The sequence below is a fragment of the Ixodes scapularis genome, unplaced genomic scaffold (genome assembly GCF_016920785.2).
Source record: "Ixodes scapularis isolate PalLabHiFi unplaced genomic scaffold, ASM1692078v2 PGA_scaffold3__209_contigs__length_174095766, whole genome shotgun sequence".
Classification (NCBI taxonomy): domain Eukaryota; kingdom Metazoa; phylum Arthropoda; class Arachnida; order Ixodida; family Ixodidae; genus Ixodes; species Ixodes scapularis.
The window spans coordinates 152391131-152416531 of record NW_024609868.1 but is presented as its reverse complement, the minus strand read 5'-3'; the positions used below and the strand labels follow the sequence as shown (position 1 = coordinate 152416531).

At 44.1% G+C, this 25401-nt stretch overlaps 1 protein-coding gene across 1 annotated transcript in view; it reads left to right on the top strand.

Moving 5' to 3' along the window:
* LOC121837331 overlaps positions 1-24979 on the top strand; it is an 88198-nt gene extending 63219 nt beyond the window's left edge. The window contains exon 3 of the mRNA XM_042292927.1: positions 24667-24979. Coding sequence (XP_042148861.1) covers positions 24667-24979 — 313 coding nt within the window. The remainder of the gene's footprint in view (positions 1-24666) is intronic.
* The last annotated feature ends 422 nt before the right edge of the window (positions 24980-25401 follow it).

Sequence of the window (25401 nt, the reverse complement as noted above, 5' to 3'; positions counted from 1 at the left end):
TTCGTTTCGTTGCAAAACTGTGGTCTCCCCTTCATTGGCAAGACTCCACCGAGGCGTGGACCTATCGCCTGGTCGGCAGTCCTTTGTGTTTAAACAGAGAATATCAGCAAACCTGTGACACTCCGTAAGTTGCTGTGATTGGCTCTCCGAGGGTTGTGTGTGAAAGTAGACGCACAAACTTCTTTTGAGTGAGTGCTCGTGTCCGTTGTCTTTCTTCGTCCTTGTCAGTCGCGTTGTTTACATTATGAATCATACCAACTAGCCCAGCTATCCATTCTGTTAAGAATTCCGGATGTTCGTATAATTAGTTGAGCGCTCCGCGCGCGGCCTTCTGTGATATTTAAAAAAGGTCTACAAGCGCTATGTGGCTAGCGCAAGCTGTTGGCCACGATGTCTACGGCTAAGAGAGAAAAAACGTTTTTATCCTCATCGCAGCGCTCCTGAAAGCTCGGAGATGCCTAAACAAAATTCTTTTTGAACTTTCGCTCGCAGTTTCAATGCACCTCTGTCTGGCTTTTCCCAAAAGCCCAACAAAGATGTTGCAATATTTTTCTTGTTTTTTTTTTTTGTTTGTTTTTTTTCTAGATGGGAATGAAAGCATTCTAGTGCCAACTGCCGTTGAAAGCGTTTTTTTTATTTTATAAGTATCGTCTTGAAAAGAAACACCTTTCCACGTCTTTGAAAGAAACTAACGAGACATTCAAGTTTCAAGTACACCGAGTGAACTATTGAGCTATTTCGGTTACATCTGCAGGACCATCGTTACTCTGATAGAATTTCCACAAGCGGCATAATTAAGAAAGAAGGCGGACCCGTATATATAGCGAGGGGCAAGTTTTCTCTTTATTCTAACAAAATCATATAGTAGCTGCATTTCAATACCCGAATTCCTCCGCTCAAAATCTTGGGGACCCAACCCTGCCGGCGCTTAGGGCTTTACCCAACCCCTTCTCTTCGGTCGGTTGCACAGGCGACACAGAACTGGAAATATTTCAGAAGTAATAGGGTGTCCGAGGCCCAACTTTATTAATAAAAGTAATAAAACCAATAAGTATTTTATGATCACTCAAGCACAGAAAACGCGTTGCTTTAAAGATGAATTCTTAGCCAGTACGGGAATTAAACAACCCAACGTGACTTTCTGAGTCTCAGATGTCAAGCATCTCTGCAATGGTTCTTTCGTTTCGGTTTCACATTGTGTATTTTTCGAGACCCATGTTTAATATTAATTGTAATAAAATTCATCAAAGCTAATACAAATGACCACTGAAACAGATTAAACCCGTTGCTCTACAGGTGCGAACGCAGTGCGAGACCGAAGAAACCCATGGGACTGCTAGAGTCTCCGACGTCCCGGTCATCCGCCGTGGTCCGTTAGTCTTGGTTTCACTTTTTTTGTCTTGACACGGGTATTTGTAGCGACAAATTATGAGCATGGTGTGTTGCGTCATGATCTTGTGCCTTGGTCGAATCAACAAATTATTGTTAGGGGTGCCATACTGGTTTTTGTCCCTCAATACTCTGGTAGGGATCACGTAGCTTGGAAGAATAACAGGACTGCATCCGCAAATGTCGCGTGCCAAGAATAGTCCTCGCTAAGGCATGGAAGTGGCGTATAATTGTGTAATCACTGCTGCGTGGTGCACGTTGAACTCAGGTTAGCAGTCCTAACGCACAGGCTAAATCTTTTATGTTCAGCAGACACGCGAAACGTCATCGCAAGCAACAAGTCTGACTTTTTTAGTGAAACAAGTCGAATGTTCAGTTGTTTCGGACATCTGCAGCGCCAAGGTCACCTTTTGTGACCCTTTTAATATCGCTAGAAAAGTCGATCTCACCCTGAAACACCTCAGGTATGTGTCAACTATCTTTCACATATTTTATCACATCGTGAAAGGTAAGTTTATTAAATAAATTCGAGCGTGAGGAGCTAGATCACATAGAAACCGATAGAAATACAGAGGGATAGATACGAAATTTAAGCACTTCATATTTCTTTAGCAACAGGCAAACTGACATTTGTATGTATCGAAATGTATCTTGAAGATGTGTCCTTAGAAGACTCAAGATTATCAAATAAAAAAAAACGTCCCTTTCGATCGGCAAAAATTTAAAACGTGACGAACATTGCGAATCGTATCGCTGTGCAGCCGAAACCTATGAGACACTTATCGCGGAAGCCAAAACAACTTTCTTCAGTCATACATTACGTACTACATTGCATGTTATTGCAAAGCACGAAACATTTCTGGAATGTCGTGAACAGAGCCAAAAAAATCGTTAATATCGCTCACAGATCTAACTGGTGATGTTATGCCGAATAGTCAGTGTACCAATGCTCTAAACGTTGTTTTTTTTTTTTTTTTTGTAAGCACCTTTTCGTGTAATTTTGATCTGTCACTCCCTATTAAGCCTTCTCAAAACTTTCTGCCTATGTAACCTTTGGTGTTTAGCTTTTTGATGGTATAGTCAGGCTAATAGAAAATCAAAAAGTCTCTTCATCTTCAGGTGTCAACAATATAACCTCTATGTTTCTGAAAAAGAGCAAAATATACAGCGCTATCTTTCTGTCCAAAATTTCTCAACAGTCCCTAAACTTTTCTACAATTTTTGAAGATTGGAAAATAGGGAAGGTGGTTTCGCTTCATAAATCAGGTAGCAAGCATAGTCCTAGTATCTACCGGCCAATCTCACTAATAGTACAACCTGTAAAATCCTGGAGCAGATCCATTATTCGCACCTTGTTAATTTTCTAGATGCTAACTCATGTTTTACACCCTCTCAGCATAGTTTTCGTAAATGTATTTCCTGTGAGACCCAACCTCTGTCTTTGACTCATAATTTCCATTCTATTCTCGATCGAGGGTCCCAGGTTGATTGCGTGTTTGTTGATTTCTGCAAAGCATTTAATAAGGTTTCTCACAAGCTTTTACCTCTAAAACCTTATAAACTTAACCTGAACCCCAATGTTTTTCCTGGATTGAAACTTTTCTTACAAATCAGACTGAGCTCCTATCTACTAATCGAGTTAATTCTCACCTCAGTGCAGTAACGTCGGGTGTTCCACAAGGGTCCGTGTTAGGCCCTCTTTTGTTTCTGATTTATAAAAACGACTTGCTTCAGAATTTTTCATTTTCTACTAGCCTTGTTGCTGGCGACTGTCTAATCTATCGCAAAATTGCTAACGAATCTATGCTCAACTACTTCAAACAGATTTAGATGCAATTTTAGAGTGGTGTAGCACAAGGTCCATGACTCTTAACAATACCAAATGTAAAGCTATCTGTGTAACTCGATCCAACTCCTCACCACCAACATACTACATCGGTAGCTCTCCCTTCAACTCGCAACTTCCTACAAATATCTTGATGTTCATATTACCCATCAAATATCATGGAACATTCAAATTAATCACATCTCTGCTAACGCCAACTTTATCCTTGGCTACTTAAAGCGAAATTTTACATTAGCCCCGATGTCATTGAAATTACTTTTATTTAAAACACTGGTACGTTCCAACTTAGAAAATACGTTGCAGCAATCTCGGATTCTGATCACTCAACACTTGTATCTAACATTGAGGCCGTCCAAAATCGCGGCGCACGATGTGTATTTTGTAGTTATCACAGTACCGCAAGTGCCTCGTCCATGAAAACTAACTTGTCTCCGCCACTTCTTTCTTTGCATCGCAAAGTTTCTCGTCTCTGTCTTTTTCACAAAATCTATTACTCTAACCCTATTCTAAAACAAAATTTTCTTCTTCCTCTCCCGCATATCTCAGCTCGCCTTGATCATCAATGCAAAGTAGGGTTTCACCAGTGTCGTACCAACGCCATTGACTCCTTTACACCCAGAACGTCTTCCGAGTGGAACCACCTTCCCTCATCTTTAGTGTCCATATCATCACCGGATTCGTTCAAAAATGCAATAACCAAACATCTCTGTTGATACTAACCTTGACTGCTCATGCTTTACATCGATTGTATTGACTGTGTAAATTCAGCAAATTTACCAGAAATAAATGAGTACGATCTCATGAGCACTATAAATTCAATGTGAATAACGAAAGTGCCTGGGATAGACCAAATTGGGTGATTTCAGATAAGATCGACCAAAGGGTGGCTGGTCGACATTTTTAAATCAACTGATGTTTTTATATGACATTGTCTAGTGTCTGGTATAAACGAATCCACACTTAGTTTTGACCAGAAAAAAAATTTGGAGACAAGAAAAATCGTAAGGCAGGGAGAGGTGGACAGTTGCAATAACGCGCACTGATGGAGGGGGCAAGTTTGAAAGTGAATAATTAAAACAATAAAATTAGGAGAATTTTAAAACTTTTTACTAACAAACTATGGGTACAACTTGCTTGTAATATAAAGTAATTATATTTATTAAAAATTTATTTAGTTTTCTAAAAATTGCCAAACATGCCTGCTCGAACGACAAATGGCAAACTTTGGAAATCTGTATCTTATGAAATAATTTAATCATTATTACATAACTTGCAGACATTATTTTACTAATATATGGCTATTATTTAAAAAATAAATAAGGTATCTGAGTGACACAATAGTTACAATATATTCAGGCAAACATGGGAAAAAAATCAAACAAAGAAAAATTCCAATGCGAATAAAAAAAAAACTCCACCTTCGATTTTTTTAAAATTTGGGTACCCTGTTATACTCTATTTCGGCATTCATTTCTATTAAAAACATGTTGCATCATTGCACTGTGAAAGAAGAAACAACTCCCCAAAGTACGGTCCTTTTTCAAAGCCTACACTTAGCAGTGTCCTATACAAGAAGTGACTCTGAGTTCCAGTTTCATGAAACTTGCACAAATCTTTTATATACATTTATTCAGATGAGGTCATTGATAAAAAGAGCGATCGGTCACACAGTAAAAGGGAGGAGAAACTATATACAGCATTTTACATAAGCGTACAAAGTGGTATCATATTAGAGACTAATGATTTGAGAAAAGATGATGCAGTGTGAAGTTGTACCTTCCGGTATATTTTACATCTAGAGTAAAATAAATAACTTTACTTCCACACACAAAAACAAAGATATAATAGTAAGATATTTAGGTTGGCTGTGTATTTACGATTACAAACAATTTCAGGTGACGGATGCCATAGTGCCTAACTGGAGCAGCTTCGATGCTCTCGGTGTATGAATGAATCGTGGCAAGCCGATATATTTTATCCTGCTCGAGGATAACATTTTGGGATTTTTTTTATAGTGATCAGATAAAAATTATTAGTAACCACCAACAAAAACAGTAGGTTAAATACCCCGTGAAGAAAAATGTGATAAATAAGATGTCCCTGCATTCAAAAAGAGCAGTCCTTGGGAAATCAAATTCGGCACTTTACGCTAAAGTTTTCCTCGCTGTACCCATTTAATAAATTTGCTTCCAAGCAGATCCGACTGTCCGTGCTACATATACGTCACAGGTCCCTTCTGTTGATGACTTGCTGAGCCGCCACGCGTGCCAAGACTGAATGCCAGGGAAGGCGCGCACCGTCAGCCACTCTTCTTTTTTTTGTTCACGATACCGAACAGCCTCATTTTCGTCCAGATATACAAGATGCACGCCTTTCAGTTTCTTTGATAGAACGCTCACCATTGTCCTGGCCGTCTGAATTGCGCTTACTGAACGTTCTCTCAGGTTGTTCAGCGTGGCCTGGTGCTTCACGAGTCCGCCAACTCCGTCACATGCATTTTTCCCATGTCCAGATGCAGAAAATAACCACTGGGCTTGTGGGCAATCGTCCTTTGCAAATTGGTGAAGCTGGTAGCGATTCTTGAAATGACTGGCGGCGCAGTCACTTCCGTACGTCACGTACGAGTATACCGCAACGTTGTCTTCAACCCACTCCTTCACTTTTTCTAGAGCCAAGCAAGCGTGAGCGGCGTCGTGACACAGGTCCTCACTGATGATGGCAAAGCTGTTTGTAGATTTTCTTGTCGTCACTACACATGTAAATATCGAAACTTGTTTTTTTTTTCCAGTGATATGCTTGCACTTCGTCAGGAAGCACGATGGTCCAGTTTTCAGCAAAGTCAAAATGAAGGACAATGCTCCCGCGTTGCATGCACTGTTTTTTATCGTAGATCGCTTTACCTTGCGTTTGCCGGATATGGTTGTGAAGTACCCAACTTCCAACCGTCACTTGGATGACTTTTAGGAAAGTCTCAGGTTCCAAAGTTTCTTCACAAGGTCGCCGGACTCCCATGTTGCAAGCACAATCTCTTCATCCTCCGGGATATCAAGTTCCTGGAGTGTAAGAAACTGGCCTTTTGGGCAGTGATCACAGTCTCCTTGAAGGCACAGTTCTGTTGCTGGGTCGCACAGAAATGCCGAGTTCATTTCACCAGTGTTGAATGTTGAGCCTGTAACGTTCTCTAGAGCGGCAATACAAAGATAATAATTGGCGCAGCGCACACAAGCGCACACTTCCTGGTGTGGAATACATTGGACCCATCTAGGGCGCAACGAATAAAATTTCGTTAGCCCAACGCCGGAATCGGGATGCTTGTCTTTGTATATACGGAAGGCCTCTCGTATTGAGCGTGTCATGAAGCGCTTTGGCACGAACGTTTTCTCTCCGTTGAGCATGACAGAGATGACGTCCTTCTGGTTGGGACTTTGGCGCGAACATTGTAGCTCGTCTTTCGTGAAGTACTCTAGGGCAGCAGACAGGTTCTCAGGGCTCACCTTGCACCTCGTGTAAGGATCCGGCTCATACCACACGCCATGCTTTTCCTTGAGTTTTCGGGATTTACTGATGAGGTACATTGAGGCCTGTGGAATAAACTTTTGAACCTCATTCTTCGTCAGTGTTGACGGCAGGAGTGTAAGCAGTTGACAACGTTCCCGGAGAGAGGTGGCGGTTTGAAAGGCCTGCCGAAAGTTGTCCACCCACTCAGTGCATGTGGAGCATGTTGGTTCGGACGACCCCGATGGTGCGTCCCTGTCGTACGCAATACGTAGCCTTGAGCGTATATTCTTGACAGCAACCTGCTCCAGTTCTGTCTGCTTTCTCTTGACATAGGCAGGCCTGTCCCGACTTCTTACGACGCTTGGTTGTCTCAGCGGCGACACATCTGTAGGTAGTATGCTGCGATTTAGATCTTCAATTGCTTCTTCAGCTGGCACAAATATGTCAGGGCACTGCTCTGAGCTTCGCATCGAGATCTCCTTAGTGATGGGCATGAAGCAATGGTAGCACAGGTAGTCCGTCGCACTCACTTTGGTGGAACAGTCAGGCGGAAGAATTTGCTTCAACGAGTTTAGGTCCAACTCGCCAACACTTCGAAAATTCCGCTGCTTTGGTATAGTCTTTTTGTGTTTGCAAAAGTACTCTGCACAAAACACTCGTTCGGAGCTCCAGGACGTCTTCATAATGTATACATAAATAATAGAAATTAAACCCCAACTGATGGCATATAATTGCCAAGTGAAAGAACTACTGGGTGCACAAGTGACAAGTCCGAGGCTGAGGAGCTCACTCACTGCAAACGTACATTTGAAAAGAGAGGTCACAACTGAGGCTGTCGGCAAAGCTTGATCCACGTCAAAGGAAGAAAGAGGGAAAGTCTCCAGACAAAAAATTGTGGTCAGCGGCCTTCGAAAAAGACTTTCCGGAATCGCACTGTCGTCCCTCCACGCGCTGATATGAAAGCACCCGAGCTTCTACCACGTGGTTCATGACACAGCCTGAGCCATGTCGGCGACCGGTTCGCGAGGGGTTGGCGGTGGGGTTACGTTGATGGTCACTCGGATTAGCCCTTGCTGTACTGAGCTACCGCCTGCAGTGCCTTATCGCCGGCTGGTGTCAACAACGAGAACACACACACCCTGTCTACACCAAAACTACAAGCGTTCACCGCACACGCGTCGCCGCCGCTTTTAAGCTTTTGTGAAATTGCTTTCTTTTGCCGCGGAGAACCGCCTTATCTTAACTACGCGCCTGAAATCCTTCCAGGCGGGCGTACACAATATAAAGCGTTTCGAGAAATGCCCGTGGAGTAGAACTATGGAAAAATTCGGAGCCCGCGATGTCGATATCGTCGCCGTTGTGTTAGTACGCCGTCGCGTACTGCAGTCCCCCGTTGGGGGAGGGGGGGGGGGGCGGTCTTACTACGATAACATGGCGACAGCGTTTACACTCTATGTATTTACGCGAGGCTCGAGTATTTGGGGATAATGCTGCCGGTTGGTGTGCCCCTTTGTGCCTGATATTATCGCCCGTGACGCCAGCGAGTGAGATGGCGACAGGCATGACTGCTCAGTAAACAGGCGTCGGCGGCCATGTTTTGCTGGTTGAAGCGAACCCTCTTGTCCTTGACAGCGAGCAAGGAAATGCGAAAAAAAGATTGTATCGGCCGTTTTGCCAGAACTAGCGACGAGTGTCGTCTGCGGTTTCCGGCAACTATTTTGCCATAATCGTGAGCTTAGCGAGGAAATGATTTTTGCTAGCCACAGAACACTACCACGCAGAAAGGGAATGCTTGAACATGTTTTTGTTCTGGATATATATCAGGGATATATATGAGAGAGAGAGAGAGAGAGATGAAGGTAGAGCGGAAGAGGGAATAGCATATAGTGTCGCAGGAGAATAAAGTAAACAAAGTTCCTAGTGGCCGATGGCTGCATGATCTGTTCTCGGATCACTAGTCCGTAATATGATACCTCTTTGTACACAGTAGTTTCTCCTTAATTTAAGTGTGTGAACGATTTCTTTAGTTATCATTGGCCTCATCTGAATAAAAATATATAAAAGATGTGTGTTGGTTTCATGAAACTGGAACTCAGAGTCAGTTCTTGTATAAAACACTGCTAAGTGTAGGCTTTGAAAAAGGACCCTACTTTGGGGAGTTGTATCTTCTTTCTCAATAAAATGATGCAACATGTTTTTAATGGAAATGAATGCCGAAATAGAGTATAACAGGTTACCTAAATTTAAAAAAAATCGAGGGTGGTGTTTTTTTTTATTCGCATCGGAATTTTTCTTTGTTTGATTTTTTTTCCATGTTTGACTAAATATATCCTAACTATTGTATCACACAGATACCTTAGTTATTTTTTAAATATTAGATATATATTAGTAGAATAATATCTGCAAATTATATCATAATGATTAAATTATTTCATGAGATACAGACCTCCAAAGTTTGCCATTTGTCGTTCGAGCAGGCATGTTTGTCAATTTTTAGAAAAATAAATAAATTTTAAATAAATATGATTACTTTATATTACAAGCAAGCTATACCCATAGTTTGCGCCTAAAACGTATTAGAGTTCTCCTAATGTTATCGCTTTAGTTATTCACTCTCAAACGGGCCCCCTCCATCAGTGCGCGTTAATGCAACTGTCCACCACCTCATGCCTTACGATTTTTCCTGTCCCCAAGTATTTTTTCTAGTCAAAACTAAGTTTGGATTCGTTCATACCAGACACTAGACAATAACATATAAAAACATCAGTTGATTTGAAAATGTCGACTAGCCATCCTTTGGTCGATCTTATCTGAAATCACCCAATTCGCATTAGGGATTTGCGCCACAATTTTTCAAGTTTAAAACTGGTCCTCCTCGCTATAATTAACGGATGCCTGACAACAGGAAAAATACCGGAAGGACTAAAATTGTCTATATTGAGACCGCTATACAAAAAGATAGTAAGAAAGAATTGGAAAACTTTAGACCGATATCAATATTACCAACAGTTGCTCACATTCTCGAAAAATGGGTACAAATATGTATGAATGGCTTCTGTGAGAGATTTTCGTTATTGAACGACGGGCAATACGGTTTCAGGCAACAAAGGAACACTATTTCATTACTTGAAGTTTTCTCGGACTGTGTTAATGAAACACTTGAAAATAATAAAGTAGCCCTTGCCTTCTTTTTGGACTTGTCGAAGGCATTTGATACAATTGATCACGCACTTCTCCTATCAAAACTCAATAAGCATGGTCTCAGGGACCCGTTTCAGAAATTCTTCACTGACTACTTTACAAACAGGTTTCAGATGGTTAAAATTGGAAGCAGCACTAGTACAAAACTCAGAGTCGATTGCGGCGTGTCACAGGGTAGCACACTAGGTCCGTTATTGTTTAATATATATGCGAATGATCTAGGGTTATTACAACTACGATCTAGAATGTTTCAATACGCGGATAATACTGTTCTATTACTACCGCATGACAACTATAACCAGGCGGTTCCGCTGCTTCAAAGCGATATAGATGTATTAGTTAACTGGTTCTCAAGTAATCTCATTTCTGTGAACGTTAATAAAACTAAATTAGTCTGTTTTCGGAATCCCCATAAACAAATTACTCTAGTACCGAACATATATCTTCAGCTTCATGATCATGCTCAACACATTTGCACGTGTAGACCATTACCTTATGACTCCTCGGTTAAATATTTGGGGTTAATATTTGACCAACATCTTTGGAACTAAAAAATCGAATATATTCTTAAGAAAATGCGGGTGGTATCGGCGTATCTTTACAACCTAAAAAGTGCATGTTCTGTAAACTTGCAGAGAACTATTTTCATATCTCTAGGAGAATCAGTTATACGGTATGGAATTACGATATGTGGGAATTGTTCCGAGTACAAAAACAGGGAATCGATAGAATCATAAAATATAGTGTAAACAATATTTCTTATGGGTCAGTGTTTGATAAACTAGACATGGAAGAAAAAATGCGCGCATTAGAAGTATTGTCATTTAATCAGTTCCATAAATATGTGATAATAACAAGTAATTATTACAGTAGAACTTTTAAACAAGAGGTAGAAAACAAAAAGAGACTTGTGGCGTACAGATAGGTTCAAGGTCCCTAAGATACAAACAAATTGTGGAAAAAAGTTAAAATGACACTATGTCCCTTCGATGTTCAACAGCTAGTTTGCCAGAGTCTGCTGAACTTATCATCCTTTCGTGCGGTAAAACGGAATGCAAGCGAACGGTGCCTCACGCTCGCGCAGTAATAATTATATAATTACTTAGTGCGTATTCGTTGCCCAAATTCCAAATTCCTACATTATTGTTTTTTGTTTTGTTTCTCCAGTGCTTAGTGTGTCTCGGTATGTTGTTGGCTGCCTGGTCCCACATACAAGCATCTTTGCTTTCGTGGGCCAGCACGCCTACACCTGTATTTTTTCAAAGATAATAAGGATATTATTATATTTTTATTATTATTTGATTTTGTTTTTACTAAATTTCGTACTGTATATTGTCCCTCCCCTTTCCAATGCCCTAGTGGCCCTGAGGGTACTGAAACAAATAAAAGTCTTCTAAGGACTTGAGTCCTCTAAGTCCGGTGAGTTTTTGTTCGAGATTCGCTTGTGTGCGCGTTTTTTTTTCTTGGCATTTTGCAAGTTGTTGCTAAGTATGAGGTTCGGAGCACTCAGTTGCGGGTTCATGTTTCAAACTGAACCTATAGTGGATGAAGCCATTATTGAATATTGTTATATTTTCCCAGTGATCTACTCGCGTCTTACCACATATACACGGGCACTGCGCTGCAATGAGTTACCGCTTTCACTCTCCAATTATTTTAATGCGTTAGCATTAGTGCTCTGGTACATGCGCTGACATCGCCACGAGATGGCGCCACAGTGTTTTTTACTGACTGAGTTCAAACCACACATTAATTATTCCCAATTATTAGTATGAAAATGTCTCGGTCGTCGCTTCGAAATATATTTTGTTTTATTATTATTTTTACCACCACACACTACGTTAATGGCCCCTTCAGGATGTGGCGTTCAAGTGTGTTCGACTGTACCGGGGAGAAAATAGTTAGCACTCTGCACATTGTTGTTTCTCAATTGATCTGTGTGCTTGCAGAAAGGGGATGAGAATTGGGTGATAATTAGGCTGAAAAACACCTGTCTTTCGTTTACAGAAAGCACCTGTTCAACCTGTTCAAGAAGAAGAGGATGCAGATGCGTAGTGAATTTGATTGTTGAGGTCTGCTGAATATACATTACTGACATATGAATTTGAAAGTACACCAACGATACTATGATGAATTGATTTGAAGAGAAGACACCAATTTTGAGACAAGTTTGCAGGGTTTTTAATTTTTTTAGCTGTAATGGAAAATGCATTTGCACTGAAGTTTTGTAGAAAAACAAATGAGTTATTTCTATCTAACATTTTTGTTTAACTTTTGAAGTACGGTGCATTTTTCAAAATGCAGTGCTGCATTTTTTGTTTTGTTTTGTTTTTAGGTAAGATATTTGTCAGTGACAAGTCAGATGGTTGGGCGACATCTGCTATTGGCCCCAGGACAGACATCCGACAGCTTCAAACTTAGCATATCTACGTCTTGGAAACCCGGGACCGACGAATAAAAATTGGGACGACACAGAATTTTCCGTTCCTTCATTTTGCTCCATGGTCTCGGGTTTTCAAGATGTTGAAAGTTCAACAGCTCGCCTGCGTGTTCCGTTGATTTAATCAAATCCGGTTCAATGAAAGGATTCAAGTATTTCCCTATAAATCTTTTTGTTATCACGATCCCTGATTTACATTATATTAAGCTTGTTGTGTTAGCACAAGTGAAAATTCAGCCTTTAATTTGCCTTCATACGTTTATTTTGTTTTAGTTTGGATGGGATACATTTTGGGATGTCCCATAGACGGTTTTATCCTCACTTTCCAGAACTTTGTGCCATGCCTATGCTACCCGTAATTTTCTTGAAGGGACCCGCTCCGAAGGTAAGCCATGCTGTCAGCATTTCCACTGCCTTTGTTCCTCAGAGGATAGGGCTAGTCACTGAAAACATGGCAGATGTTTACGAGGAGACAAATGGCTCACACATCTGTAGATTTAATTCGGCATAAAAAGTAGACATTTAGTAAAAAGGACAACAAATGCTTAATTTGCAAGCTTCATATATCTGATTTGTACTCATCTGCAGGATTTTTATATTTCACACTGAAAATGCGTGTGACTACAAGTTTCACAATTATAAAAAACAACGGTGCATCAAGTAGGTTAAACGAAGTAAATTTACACGACTCGGTTTTCTAAAGAACGACACAGACATATTTGAACGTCAGTATATTTCAATGTTCAACCCTAGTAAAAAATCTTTTATGTATAAAAAATTTCTTGGTCCAATAAACGCATAGGATTAAATAAGATCAAATAAGAACATAAAATAACCTTATAAGAACATATAAAAACTATATAATATTATATTAGCAGTTATAAGAAACTGATAAGAAGTTTATTATAACTTTTTATATAATATGAAATTGTTCTCATATGTTCTTATAAATGCTCTGTATGCTATTACAGTAATACCTCGTTAACTCAAAGTCATAAATACCGTGAAACAATTCAAGATAAGCAAAATTTCGACATAAGCACAAAAACCGAAATGTTTACCTCTGATCTCGTGATGTGCTAAATAAAACATCTAACAATCACGGCAACAGCACAGGTTATATTAAAGAGGGGGAAAATTGAACATGTTTGGGCTGCGCCATGTTCGCGGTCAATCAAGTCACGCGCAAACGTCAGAGAATTCACAACCGATGACCGAATTGAACACTTGACTCTTGCTCGTATGGCGCCCCAAGACAATCGAAACAACCGAGAAAAAAATGGCGAACAAGCAACAAAGAGCCGCAACACTCTCGAAACGAACGAGACACCTCCGACACCTCTGCCAAACACGAGACTGAGGAGACCACGACCAGACCTGGTAGGGAAGGCAAACGGGAGTACCCAGAAGGAAAGAAGAGAAAACGAAAGGCAGCGGAACAAAACGTTAGAGGGAGAGGAAGCATCGAACGCCAGGCATCACGGCTTGCCATTGGTTTGCCCAAGTCGGGTAGTGGAAAAGAAAAATTAAAACAACAAACGTTTTTGAGGTGCACATGCATCTCTCCGCGTATCCTTTTTTTCTTTCCTTGTGCTTGCGTTCGTTTCTTTCTCTTTTTTTTTTGCGCGCAAATTTTTAGGGCACTTTTTGTTGTTTCTTGTGTGTTTTTTTCGCGATTTTCGCTGACGAGATTTTGAGATATCCGAAGTCCGTCCTGAAAACCTTTCGAGATAGGCAAGGACAAAATGCATTGTGCCTATGAAAGCTCATTCCATGTCAAGGACATTTTACGAGTTAACCAATATTTCGAAATAGCCGTGTTCGAGTTAACGAGGTATTACTGTATATGATATTATTTAATCATAAGCGTTTATTAGACCATCAAATGTCTTATTCACATAAGATATTTTACTAGGGACAAGGAGTAGTGTTTAGAGACAAAATATTGTGGGGTGTTTTATGAAAAGCTTCTTCATCTTTGCTTTCTATTCAGAAGCGTGCCCCCTCACAGTCAAGCATTTCTGCAGAAATGTACCTGATATGTACAATAAAGGAACCCGAGAAACATCCGCAGAAGGGAGTCACCCGCAATGATTTGTCACGTAGCTCCCCGGGATAAACTCAAAGCGGCAATTGGTATGTCGTGGGGATGTCCCCGGAGTATTTGCCGCATATTGGCACATATTCAATTCAATTCAATTCAATTTTATTTGATTCTCTTCATACCAAAAAGAGAGGGAAGAGGAGAAAAAGCAGTGCAAGAACTAATTGACAGAATCCCCTTCTCCACCAGCTGCAACAGCAGCAGCAGCACTTTACCAACGCAGAAAATACACACACATACACAGAAAAGAACAGGATGGTCTGTATACACAGCGAAATATTAATATAATTAGCTCGGGGAGACAAAAAGCGAGCGTATATTTTTGCAAGACACACTTTTAATATCAATTCCTAGTGACAAAATAAAATTTACTATGTTGCAATATCTCAATGAGATTTCCCAGGGATGTATGTCCCTTGGATGTATTTGTGTTGCTTGAGGACCAGCTGCTTCCAGTGTATCTAGTAGCATGTCGTCGAGTGGGTCAGATGGGATAGAGTGTCGAGGTCGGACAAGTTAATGTGGCTATTGAAGTCGCCAAATATGAGCAGCGCGGTGAACTTGTTATGGTTCATGTGTTGCAAGCTGTCATGAAGAAGGGTATAGGAGTGTTCGCGAAGGTTGGGCAGGCAGTGAACACACGCCAGAAGAATCTTTTTTGAGCTCAAAAGAATTCGGCAAAATTTACTTCCAGATCCGGCGGGGCGAAATGGTCTAGGCAGCAAGGAAGACGCCACCGCAGGTTGAAGGACGATCTTGCCGCATAAGGGCGAATTGTGCGAGGAAGTGTGCCATCTGCCCATCGAGAACGGAGGCATCCAGACTCAGTCTTGCAGCAGACAGCGAATATTGTGTTCGGGAAGGAGGACCCAAGCTCTTGGAAGTCGAGTAGCTTGTTCTTTAGGGAGCGAAAGTTATGAAAACCATACGAAAATCTCATTGGGAGACGGGGAAGCACCATGCACCGACAGCCGGACTGCCGTACGAACAGTGTACGCCGTCTTCAACTTCGCTTACCGGAGCTAAGTCAGTGCGCTGCCCGGAGCGGCTGGTGGGAGCAGTCGCTGGTGTGGTGGAGGTTGGTGCCCCATCCTGGAACAGGTCGTCGGCTAAAGGGGTGTCCAAACAGGACACTACAAAACGCACGACTCCGACAAATCGTGAAAATTGAAGCATACGCAACCGCTTCAATTTTCACGATTTGTCGGAGTCGTGCGTTTTGTAGTGTCCTGTTTGGACACCCCTTAAAGGGATACTACAACGAAATTTCGGCGCTCATTTTTTGGTCTATATGTGTTCAAAAGAGCAGTATCACATGGAACATACCAATATCTTGTTAAAAAAGTCTCGAAAAGGAATTTTAAAACGAATTAAACGATTAGCAAAGAGCACCTGGTGGATGTCGCTAACGCCTCGTTTGTAATGCTCGTCTAGGAACCTTGACAGCTAGTGACGGAGGTTGTCTCGTCTCCGGCCATGACGAGAGAAGGGGGGAAGGAGGAACTCCCCTCTTCCCGAGAATCCCTTTTGTGTGTCGCAGAAGTCGCTATTGTCCCCCTAGAAGATTATAGAAGATTAACCCGTCACTCAAAATTCGTACAAAAGCAGCCGCTTCGGTGGCTGGAACTACTAGGCCATCCTCTCGACGTCAGCCTCGCCGTAGCTTTGCTCGTCTTGAGACGACCTACGTCACGATTGCGTTGGATGTCACGTGCTCTAAGCTGGGCCTTCTCCGAGCGCTTGCCAGAGTGAGCCGTTTATAACGAAAAATACAGCCACCAGGATCAAAATACAAACGTGGGATTGTCATTTACGGATATTGTGGATCATATTCAACCTATTTTTGAACACGACGGGAATATTTCAAATTTCGTTGAAGTATCCCTTTAAGGGAGGGAGCTGGCTCGCCGCACGAGACCGCTCTGTAGATGACGAAATGAGGCATCGATACGAGGGCATGGAGACGTCTTCACATTTTTGGAGAACCTGAAAGAGCGACAATGAAATCTTACACTGTCCGGGAACACCGGGGCAGATGGGACGTGGGCCGGGGTTAGAAGGCACGTCATCGGCGATGAGGAGGGGCAGGATGAGCTATAGTTGACGGCAGGAGAAGTGAACAAACCGTAGCCGGCCTGTAAGACCAGTCAACCATGTATGGTCCTCTACGCTTGACGTCGTTGTTTGAGGAAGTTACTGGCCGAGGTGAGATGCCAGATGTTTGTGAGTAGCCGTTGATGACAGATATCTATGTCGAAAAGCCGCAGTCCCAATACGCATACTAGAGCCGGAGATATGCAAACGCGAGCGTGCGCTTCACCACTGGGCGCTCCTATTATTTATTTATTTATTTATTTATTTATTTATTATATGTACCCCCAGGGCCTTGGGCATTAAAGAAGGGAGTGGTTACAAAAAAATGATGATGAAGTGAAAGAAAGGAGTTACTAGAAGCATAAAAAAACGGCGTTTATCTGGACAATATTAGCTAAGGCGGTCTTGAACAGTTGGAGCTCTTTTATCGAAGCTGTTCTACCCACGCACACCCTTCTGATGTTCGCGGGAGAAATGACTGAAAAAAATCATTAGTCCCGGACGATGGGATACTGACCTTATGAACGTGATTTAATCGAGATGAAACGTATTGGGGAGGTAAAATAAGTTCGGCGCGGATATGGGGGTGATAAAACAACTTGAAAAAGAGGCAAAGACGAAAGATTTCACGACAAGATGCCAAAGACGGTAAGTCTTTGGCATCTCGTCTGTGCTTATGCTCGGAGTTATGTTATAGTTGGACAAAATAAAACGAAAAGGGTTATTCTGGACCTTTCTGAGTGAGTCAATTAGATTCTAATGACAAGGATCCCAGATTCAAACGGCATATTCAAGTTTTGGACGAGTTAGTGCTTTGTAAAGTAAAAGTTTTAGTGATGGGGCAACGTTTGCAAAATTACGTCGAAGATATCCCAGCATGTGGTTAGCGTTATTAATTATAAGTATATGTTATATGAACTGTCCAAGTGAGATTTGGTGTGATGTTTACCAAGATATTTATAACTAGTCACAGCGTCCGGGGGCGAGTTGTGAAGATGTTAAACAGGTAGATTATAAATTTTTCTGGACACGCTCATAAATTTCCATTTGTTAACGTTCGATTATGTGCACCACGTTCTGCACCAAAGACAAATAGCGTTAAGATTAGACTGGAGCGTATTAATGTAGATTTCGTAAGTTATTTCCCTAAATGCAAAACAGTCATTGCAAAAAAAAATGATATAGGAGGAGACGCAAGAGTGTAGGTCATAAATGTATATAAGAAAAAGAAGAGGTTCGAGCATAGAGCCTTGTGGCACACCGCAATGTACGCCACTCGGCGATCACTCCGTTGACTGTTAGCTACAGTGAACTGCGAGCAGCTAACCAGAAAACGCAAAACCCACATAATAAGTTTTGGATCCATGTTAAGTTGGTGAAGTTTATAGAGTAACATATTAAGCATACCTTATCAAAGACTTTTGAAAAGTCTAAGAAGATGCTATTGGCCAATGTAAAGGACTGATACCAACTGTGTTTCACACGAGTGGGTTTTCCGATAGCAATGTTGTGACGACGTGAGAAGCGAATTAGATTTAAGGAAGTTGGCGAAGTTGGAAGACAGAATATGTTCAAAATTTTTTACATGAGATGCTGGTGAGTGAAATTGGTCGGTTAATAAGTTGAGAATGCTTGTTACCTGGCTTATGAAGTGGAATCACCTTCCCGGCCGTTCACTCAGCAGGGAGACAACCATTATCGATTGACTGCTGAAATTGTTTTGGTAGCATTACTGAACAATTAAAATTCGAACATTTAAAAACATTTGGGGTTGATTAGGTCACAACCAGGAGCAGAGGAAAGTTTTAGTGTTGTAATTATGCTTTCGATATTTAAAGGATCGATGATTATCGGAAACATAGCAGGGTAGTCGTAGGAATTGGTACTCAGCAGTAGGACGTTGGTAGTTACAGGGAAATTACGCGTAAAATTTTCACTTAAGATAAACGGGCATTGTTGTGGGGGCCTGAACTGTCAACGAGTGCGATATTATCATCATCAGTAGGGTTTATCACGCGCCAAAATTTCTTTCAATTTCAGATGCATGCATGAATGACAAGGTACTTTTTGGTATTTCTCTCTGTCTGCTTTAATTTCCTCCACAAATTCATAGGAAGCCAGTATGTAAGCGGCCCAACGAGCATCGTCTGAGGATGATTTGGCCGACCTGTACAGTCCCGTGTTCCTGTTTGATAGACGTCTGATGTGGGGGTTACACCAGGGAGCATTAATGTTAGATACGATAGTGTAGGGAGGAATCTACAGAGCGCGACACTGTTAGCGCGAACAAGCGATCACCGGTTTTTCCTGTTTGTTTTTTTTGTTTTTTTTTGTTTTTTAAACCAAGGGATGTCATCCAAGTAAATATTGCTACGGAAAGGGCTCATTTAGTACTATAATGTAAGCGATAAAATTTCGTGCTCGGTAATAACATTTAGAAGTAAAATGCGAAAATTCGCCGATGTCGTGTTCGCGCTAAAAGTGTCGCCTTGTGTACTTATTAGTTAAATCGTTGATCTTTGTCACGAACATATCCCAGTTGGATTGCACGCTGCGAATTTCAAAGTCCTTCAAAAATGTATCGAGGAAGGCGTATAGATTACTATTAATAGCTTCAAAATTTGCCTTTCGGTAATCACGAATAGTTTCCCTTCTTTTTGTTTTAAGGCGCTACAGGTTGACGTCGTGAAATGACAGAAGGGAATGATGACTGAAGCCAGGTAAATAAGTAATTTCTGAGATGAGATCAGGCCGAGATCTTAGTACAATGTCTAGTGTATTCGAGACTGATTCCGTTATTCTTGTGGAATGCTTGACAAGTTGCGTGAATGAATACACAAAACATAAATTTAGAAATTTGTTTGCTAGAGATATTTTATTTTGCAGCCTGAAAACTTAATGTGATAAGGCGGCACTTGTTCGGCGTGAGTGGCCCCAGGTGACGGGCGCGTTTAATGGAATAAACTTTTTCGAAGAAGCGTTCTGCGCACGCGCGAGCGCCCGATACCAAGTGGCGGAAGTTGGCACAAGAAATCGAGGAAATTCAGATGGAGGCCGTGTATCAGCGAGTAGAACACGTAATTGCAACCAGGCACGTAGCCAGGAAGGGGGGGGGGGGGGGGGGGGCGGGCCATGGGGCTTGCCCCCCCCCCCCCCCCGAAATCTTCCATTTTGCTGGAGCCCCCTTGACCTCCTCTCCCCCTCCCCCCCATACAGCATTTTGTCGTTTGCGCCCCCCCCCCCCCCCCCCCGAAACAAAACCCTGGCTACGTGCCTGATTGCAGCAGATATGTAATTGTGTTACACAAACAAAAGAAAGTGGACGGAAAGAAAAACACGACGTTAAGGTGGACGCGATCAGTCAACAATTCCGTAGGGAAAACGTACCTAGAATGGCGGCTGTACCTCTAATCGCCGTAGTCGTCAGCTGTGCAACCTGTGCTTCACCGAAATCACCAGTTCTTCACACTTCTATAGGAGTACGGATTGACCGTACTCCTATAGAGTGCGGTCAATCCGCCTCTCCCGCGGCCGTGCCCATAGTCACGAAACTTTTTAGAATTCGTCAGATTGAGCGAAAATTTCCTTTTTTGTGATTGGCCGTCCCTCAATGGGGCGGGCGCCGGCCTCCCCCGCTTCCCGTCGGCGCCGGGGACCTAGAACACCGCCGCTCGGCTCATTTCGGCTCCGGCGGCCCGATTTTGGTCCGAAACCAGTCCGAAAACCGTCTCCCCTGGCGGGAACGCCGCCCGGCTCTATCGCCGGGACGGGGTAAAAAACGGCTGTGTGAATGAGGCTTTAGGCCTCATTCACCGGCGTTTCTCCCATCCCGGCACCGTCGCGAGGGGCGTTCCCGGCAGGGGAGAGGATTTTCGGCCCGGTGTTCGCCGGAAAGCGGTGCCGCGCCGGGTGCCGGGCGACGTAGGGAGCTGCTCTACGGCACCGGCGGCCCGGCGTCCCGGCAGATGACGGAGTTCCGTCCCCATCAAAAACCGACCAATCACAAAATAGAGAAGTTTCGCTAAGTTTGGAAGATTTTTCCTCGTTCGGTTGCCAACAGCCAGCCAACGCTTGTTGTGTTGTTTTTGTTGCTCCTTTTCGGCGGGAATTGCTAATAACAGACGCAAATCCTTAATTTACAAAAAAAAAAAGAAACATGCGCACTAATGTTTAGGCACAATTATCTCTTTATTTTGTAACTTAAGCTGAATAAATAAGCAACCCGATCCAATCCGATCCTGCCGTCGCGGCCGCCGTCGCTTTGCTTGCGCAGCCTGTTCGAACACCCTGCCGCCGCGTCCCTGCCACCGCGTCCCTGCCCTGGCGTGCTCCCGTGACGGTGCCGGGATGGGAGAGGCGCCGGCTAGCTGTGTGAATGAGGCCTTAGGCGCCCGTTTCCGGCTTGAGCGGCGTCGCCGTCGGCATAACCGCGGCGACGTTTCGACATGGTGACGTTTAGGCACCGTGCCGAAACGTCCACGCTGGGTCACGTGACCCCCTCGAGGGGTCAAGGGGGTCACGTGACAACCATTGGAGGGCGGGTCAGGGGGTCACGTGACACCCCTCGGGGGGGTCAGGGAGATCGCGTGACACCCCTTGATGGGGGGGGGCGTCAACGGGGGTCACGTGCCCCCCTGACCCCTCCGAGGGGGGTCACGTGACCCCCTTGACGCCACGTGGCCCCCATGAGATCACGTGACTCCCGTGAAGTCACGTGACCCCCGTGAGGTCACGAGGGTCACGTTACCTCACAGTTACGCCGACGGCGACGCCAACGCCGCTCGGGGGGAGGAGTAGCAGGCAGAATGAGGAGGTGAGGAGGAGGGAGGAGGAGTATACCCTCGCTCAGTACCCTTCCCTCCTCCTCCTCAAGAGCTGCGCTCTAATTCGGCATTACAGGGAGTTAGTTGTAAACGGCTTTCATTTTAGGGGCGACTCTCCTTAGGGTCTAGCCTTGTCCGGCATCCGTGCTCACATCGATTGCCATCCCATCTGTCTTCTTAAAAAAGGAAAAAAAATGTTTGCGCAGTCGACAGGATTCGAACCTGTGCGGGGAGACCCCAATGGATTTCTAGTCCATCGCCTTAACCACTCGGCTCCGACTGCGGGTCGAGTACCGGGCTCTGAGACGGGGTAGTAACTCAAGAGCTGGGGATGTCATGAATGAAACGTTGCATGTAGCCGCTCAACGTCTATACAGGAGAGGGCGATGCGGTCAAATGCGTATATAATCGCGTTAAACTTTGCATGCATTGGCTCAACGTTTATAGACGAGAGGGCGCTGCGGTCAAATGCTCAGCTGCACATATAACCACGATCCATACCACACATTCTCTTTCTGACATGGACCGTTGACTTAAGCGGTGGAGATGCGTTCCCACGGCTTCTAGCGGATCCAAGCTGATCCGCTAGAAGAACCACTAGCTCTGCATTTCACCGACCATAAAGCAGTAATAATGAAGTCGAAACGCAACCCGGAACTCAGCACTACCTATGAGCAATAAAAAAAAAATCAGCACCATCAGCACTACCTATGAACAAAGTCAGTATCATCAGCACCACCAGAGCTTCGCCCCAATCAGCATCATTCACCACGTGGAGATGCGGTCATTTTTTTGTTGTTCCTTTTCGGCGGGAATTGATAATAGCAGACGCAAAAATGGCAGCCCTCAATTCCGAGCGAGCCGAACGACATTACTTTGATGCCAAAGCACTCATCGAGTGCTTCAGCACTCATCAGTCGTCGCAATCGGATTCAATCGAATCCTGCCGTCGCGGCCGCCGTCGCTTTGCTTGCGCGGCCTGTGTTGTGAATTGCAAAAGACCACTGCTAGTGCAAGGAAGAAAAAAAGGAAGATCCGAGATCGGCAGAGGCACGAGAGACGGGTCGGTGGCGCGAGACGGAGCTCGGATATTGAACTGCATGATCAGTGCTTCCCTTGACTGTATTGTACATATGTAAATATATCGCTCAGTAAATAAGTGGTTTGTTACCATTGAACGGTCTTGAACGACGTATTCCGCTAAAAACACAACATGGTGCCGAAACCCGGGAACTGAAGACAGCAGAACGTAAGCGGAATTCAGATCATTTCCTAACGCCCAGATTACTGCTGCGGGATACCAGACCGATGCATGGAGCGTCTGAAAGGGAAGCGAGCCGTCCGAAGATCGCAGAACACCCGCATCATCAACGAGGCCACTGCAATTCTCGAAACTGCAGATTCGGCAACGCTAACATCGCTGCTGGAACGACTGACGACAAGCAACTGCGAGCTACGTCAAATAAACTCCGAGATGGAAGACTGCATTACCGATAATGACCTCGTTGCAGAGTACACCACCGTAGTCGAGTACGACGACTATAGCTACCAAAATGATCTCTTTGCTGGGTAGCAAAGCGTCATCCCTCCGGCAAAACGAAGTGCAACCGCCGCCACCACCGGTGTCATCGCTGTCAACAACAACATCGAACCGAGAAAGAGCCCAAAATAACCGCACTGGCATCAAGCTTCCAAAGCTACATCTACAGACGTTCAACGGCGACATCAGTGAGTGGCAGAGCTTCTGGGAGCAGTTCTCTAGTGCAATTCATGATAACGAGAGCGTCCCGCGCTGCCAGAAGTTTCACTATCTGCGGACCCTTGTCACCGGATCAGCGGCTGCAGCGATCGCAGGCCTACAAGCCACTGACGCCTGCTACGATGACGCCATAGATATTCTTTCTGGTCGATTCGGAGACAGACGACGGATCGAACAAGACCATCTGGCAAAACTGCGGACGTTGCCCTCCGTCAGTTCATCAAACGACACCAGAGGTCTACGACGGATGTACGACCACCTACAGATAAACATCCGCGGACTGAAGGCTCTCAGGGTTGGGTCAGACACGTATTCCACGATGATGGCTGACATTATACTGAGAGCACTACCGAAAGACCTAGTCGTCGATTACTACCGACGAACTAGCTCCCCATACCCAACAACGTCGACTGAAGCCGTCCAGCAGAGACGTGAAGCAGCACGCGCTTCAAGCCACAGCTCCGCTATCTCGGTCAGCACCATCCCAACAGCTCCGCTTGTTAATCGGGAACTTTCACGGATCTTGAGCTTCCTTCGGGCCGAAGTGGAAAATAGAGAAAGAACTAGAATTGCTGAGACAACGAGCACAGAAGCTAGAAAAAATCAGACCGACCACACACGACGATCGGCGAACTCTGCAGCTGCAGTGTTACAGACAAACACAGAACCCGATTGCTTCCTCTGCAAATCGAGTAGGCACTCAACTGACACCTGCTCTAATGACTTACCACATGAAGAAAAAAGAAAGCGACTGTCGGGTGACATGCGGTGTTTTCGATGCACTAAAAAGGGACATCGAGCAAAAGACTGTAGAGGAAAGGTTTCATGCTCTACGTGCTCAGGAAGACACGTCACGTCAATGTGTGACCCGAACTGGAAGCCGCGTTCAAAGAGTCCTGGTCAACAAACCGTGATTACTAGTGTACAGAACGCCAGCTCCGGAAGTCTGGAAAGATGTAGCCTTGACAACGAGGTTCTCCTCCAAACGTTCCGGGCCTGGGCTCTCTCAGAGGACCAAAGCTGCTACTTCCGAGCCATCATCGATCGAGGGAGCCAGCGGACATTTATTCGCGCAGATATGTCCCGCCTACTCGATCCTCAAGTTCTTGGAGAGATCAGCCTCCGTTTGAACACGTTCGGGAACGCAAACGCCCAACCTCAGCAGCTACGACTGGTCCAAGTGCGCCTTCGCAGTCAGTTTGACAGCACAGAGTGCTCACTTGAAGCAGTAGAAACTCCCTTTATTTGCAAGGATATTCCTCAAATACCAACCGACAGCGAATTTCCAATTAGCGTCAAAGAAAAGGGAGGGCATGTAGCAGACGAGTTATGGTTCCCAGGAGTACCGTCAGTACCTGGCATAGGTATGCTTGTCGGGTCTGACCAACTTTGGAAGATCACAAAAGACCAGGTACATTGATGCCCCAAATTCGAAAGAATTATAGCACTCAACACAACTTTTGGGTGGACTTCTCAAGGTCCTACATCACTTCAGAGTTCCTTAACCTGCAGTAGAACCAAGGGAGGCTCCATTATAAAAGATGACGACACCGAGAAAACCACCGACAAGACGAAGCATAAACGTTCCGTCGGAACCCCGATTTCCGTAAACCTGCAGTGGCAAGAGAACGACCACGAGTACGAAGAACAAATGCAAGGAGACATCACTTCCGCCGAAAAGTACACTTACAAGCATATAAGAGGCAGCCCCGAGTTTAGTCACTGGCGGCATTCGCAGCACTCCCCGAAATTAACCGATCAGAGGAACGACCGAGAGTATCAGCTGTCTTCGTCAAAACGCTATGAAGTCATCAATGGGGCCTAGAGGCTGGATGTTGCAGGCGAATCTGACAGTGTCGGGCCCGAGGTTGAAACCCGACTGGATGAGACGTTAAAGAGCCGCTCGAAACTAAAGTCGAGAGTATCCGACGCGTGGCAGGGTCCGAACATGATTGCGTCGTACGCTCACAATGATTTCGAGAAGGCGAGTGTCGGCGAAGCAGAAAACAACGACGAGCGCATTTTGCAGTCCGAAATGATGTATTACAATCAGGCGTCGACGAGGAAGCTGCTCAAAAGAAAGGGAACAAACCAAAGAATGACCGACAAAGAGATCTTCGCTTACTCCGTGGTGGTGGCAGTTGCCGTCGTCTCACTTATGCTGGTCGTCACCCTGAGCAGTCGAGAGATACATGGGTCAGGAATGGAGCACCATCTCGTCTTCAACCATTCCAACCTGAAGGCTAT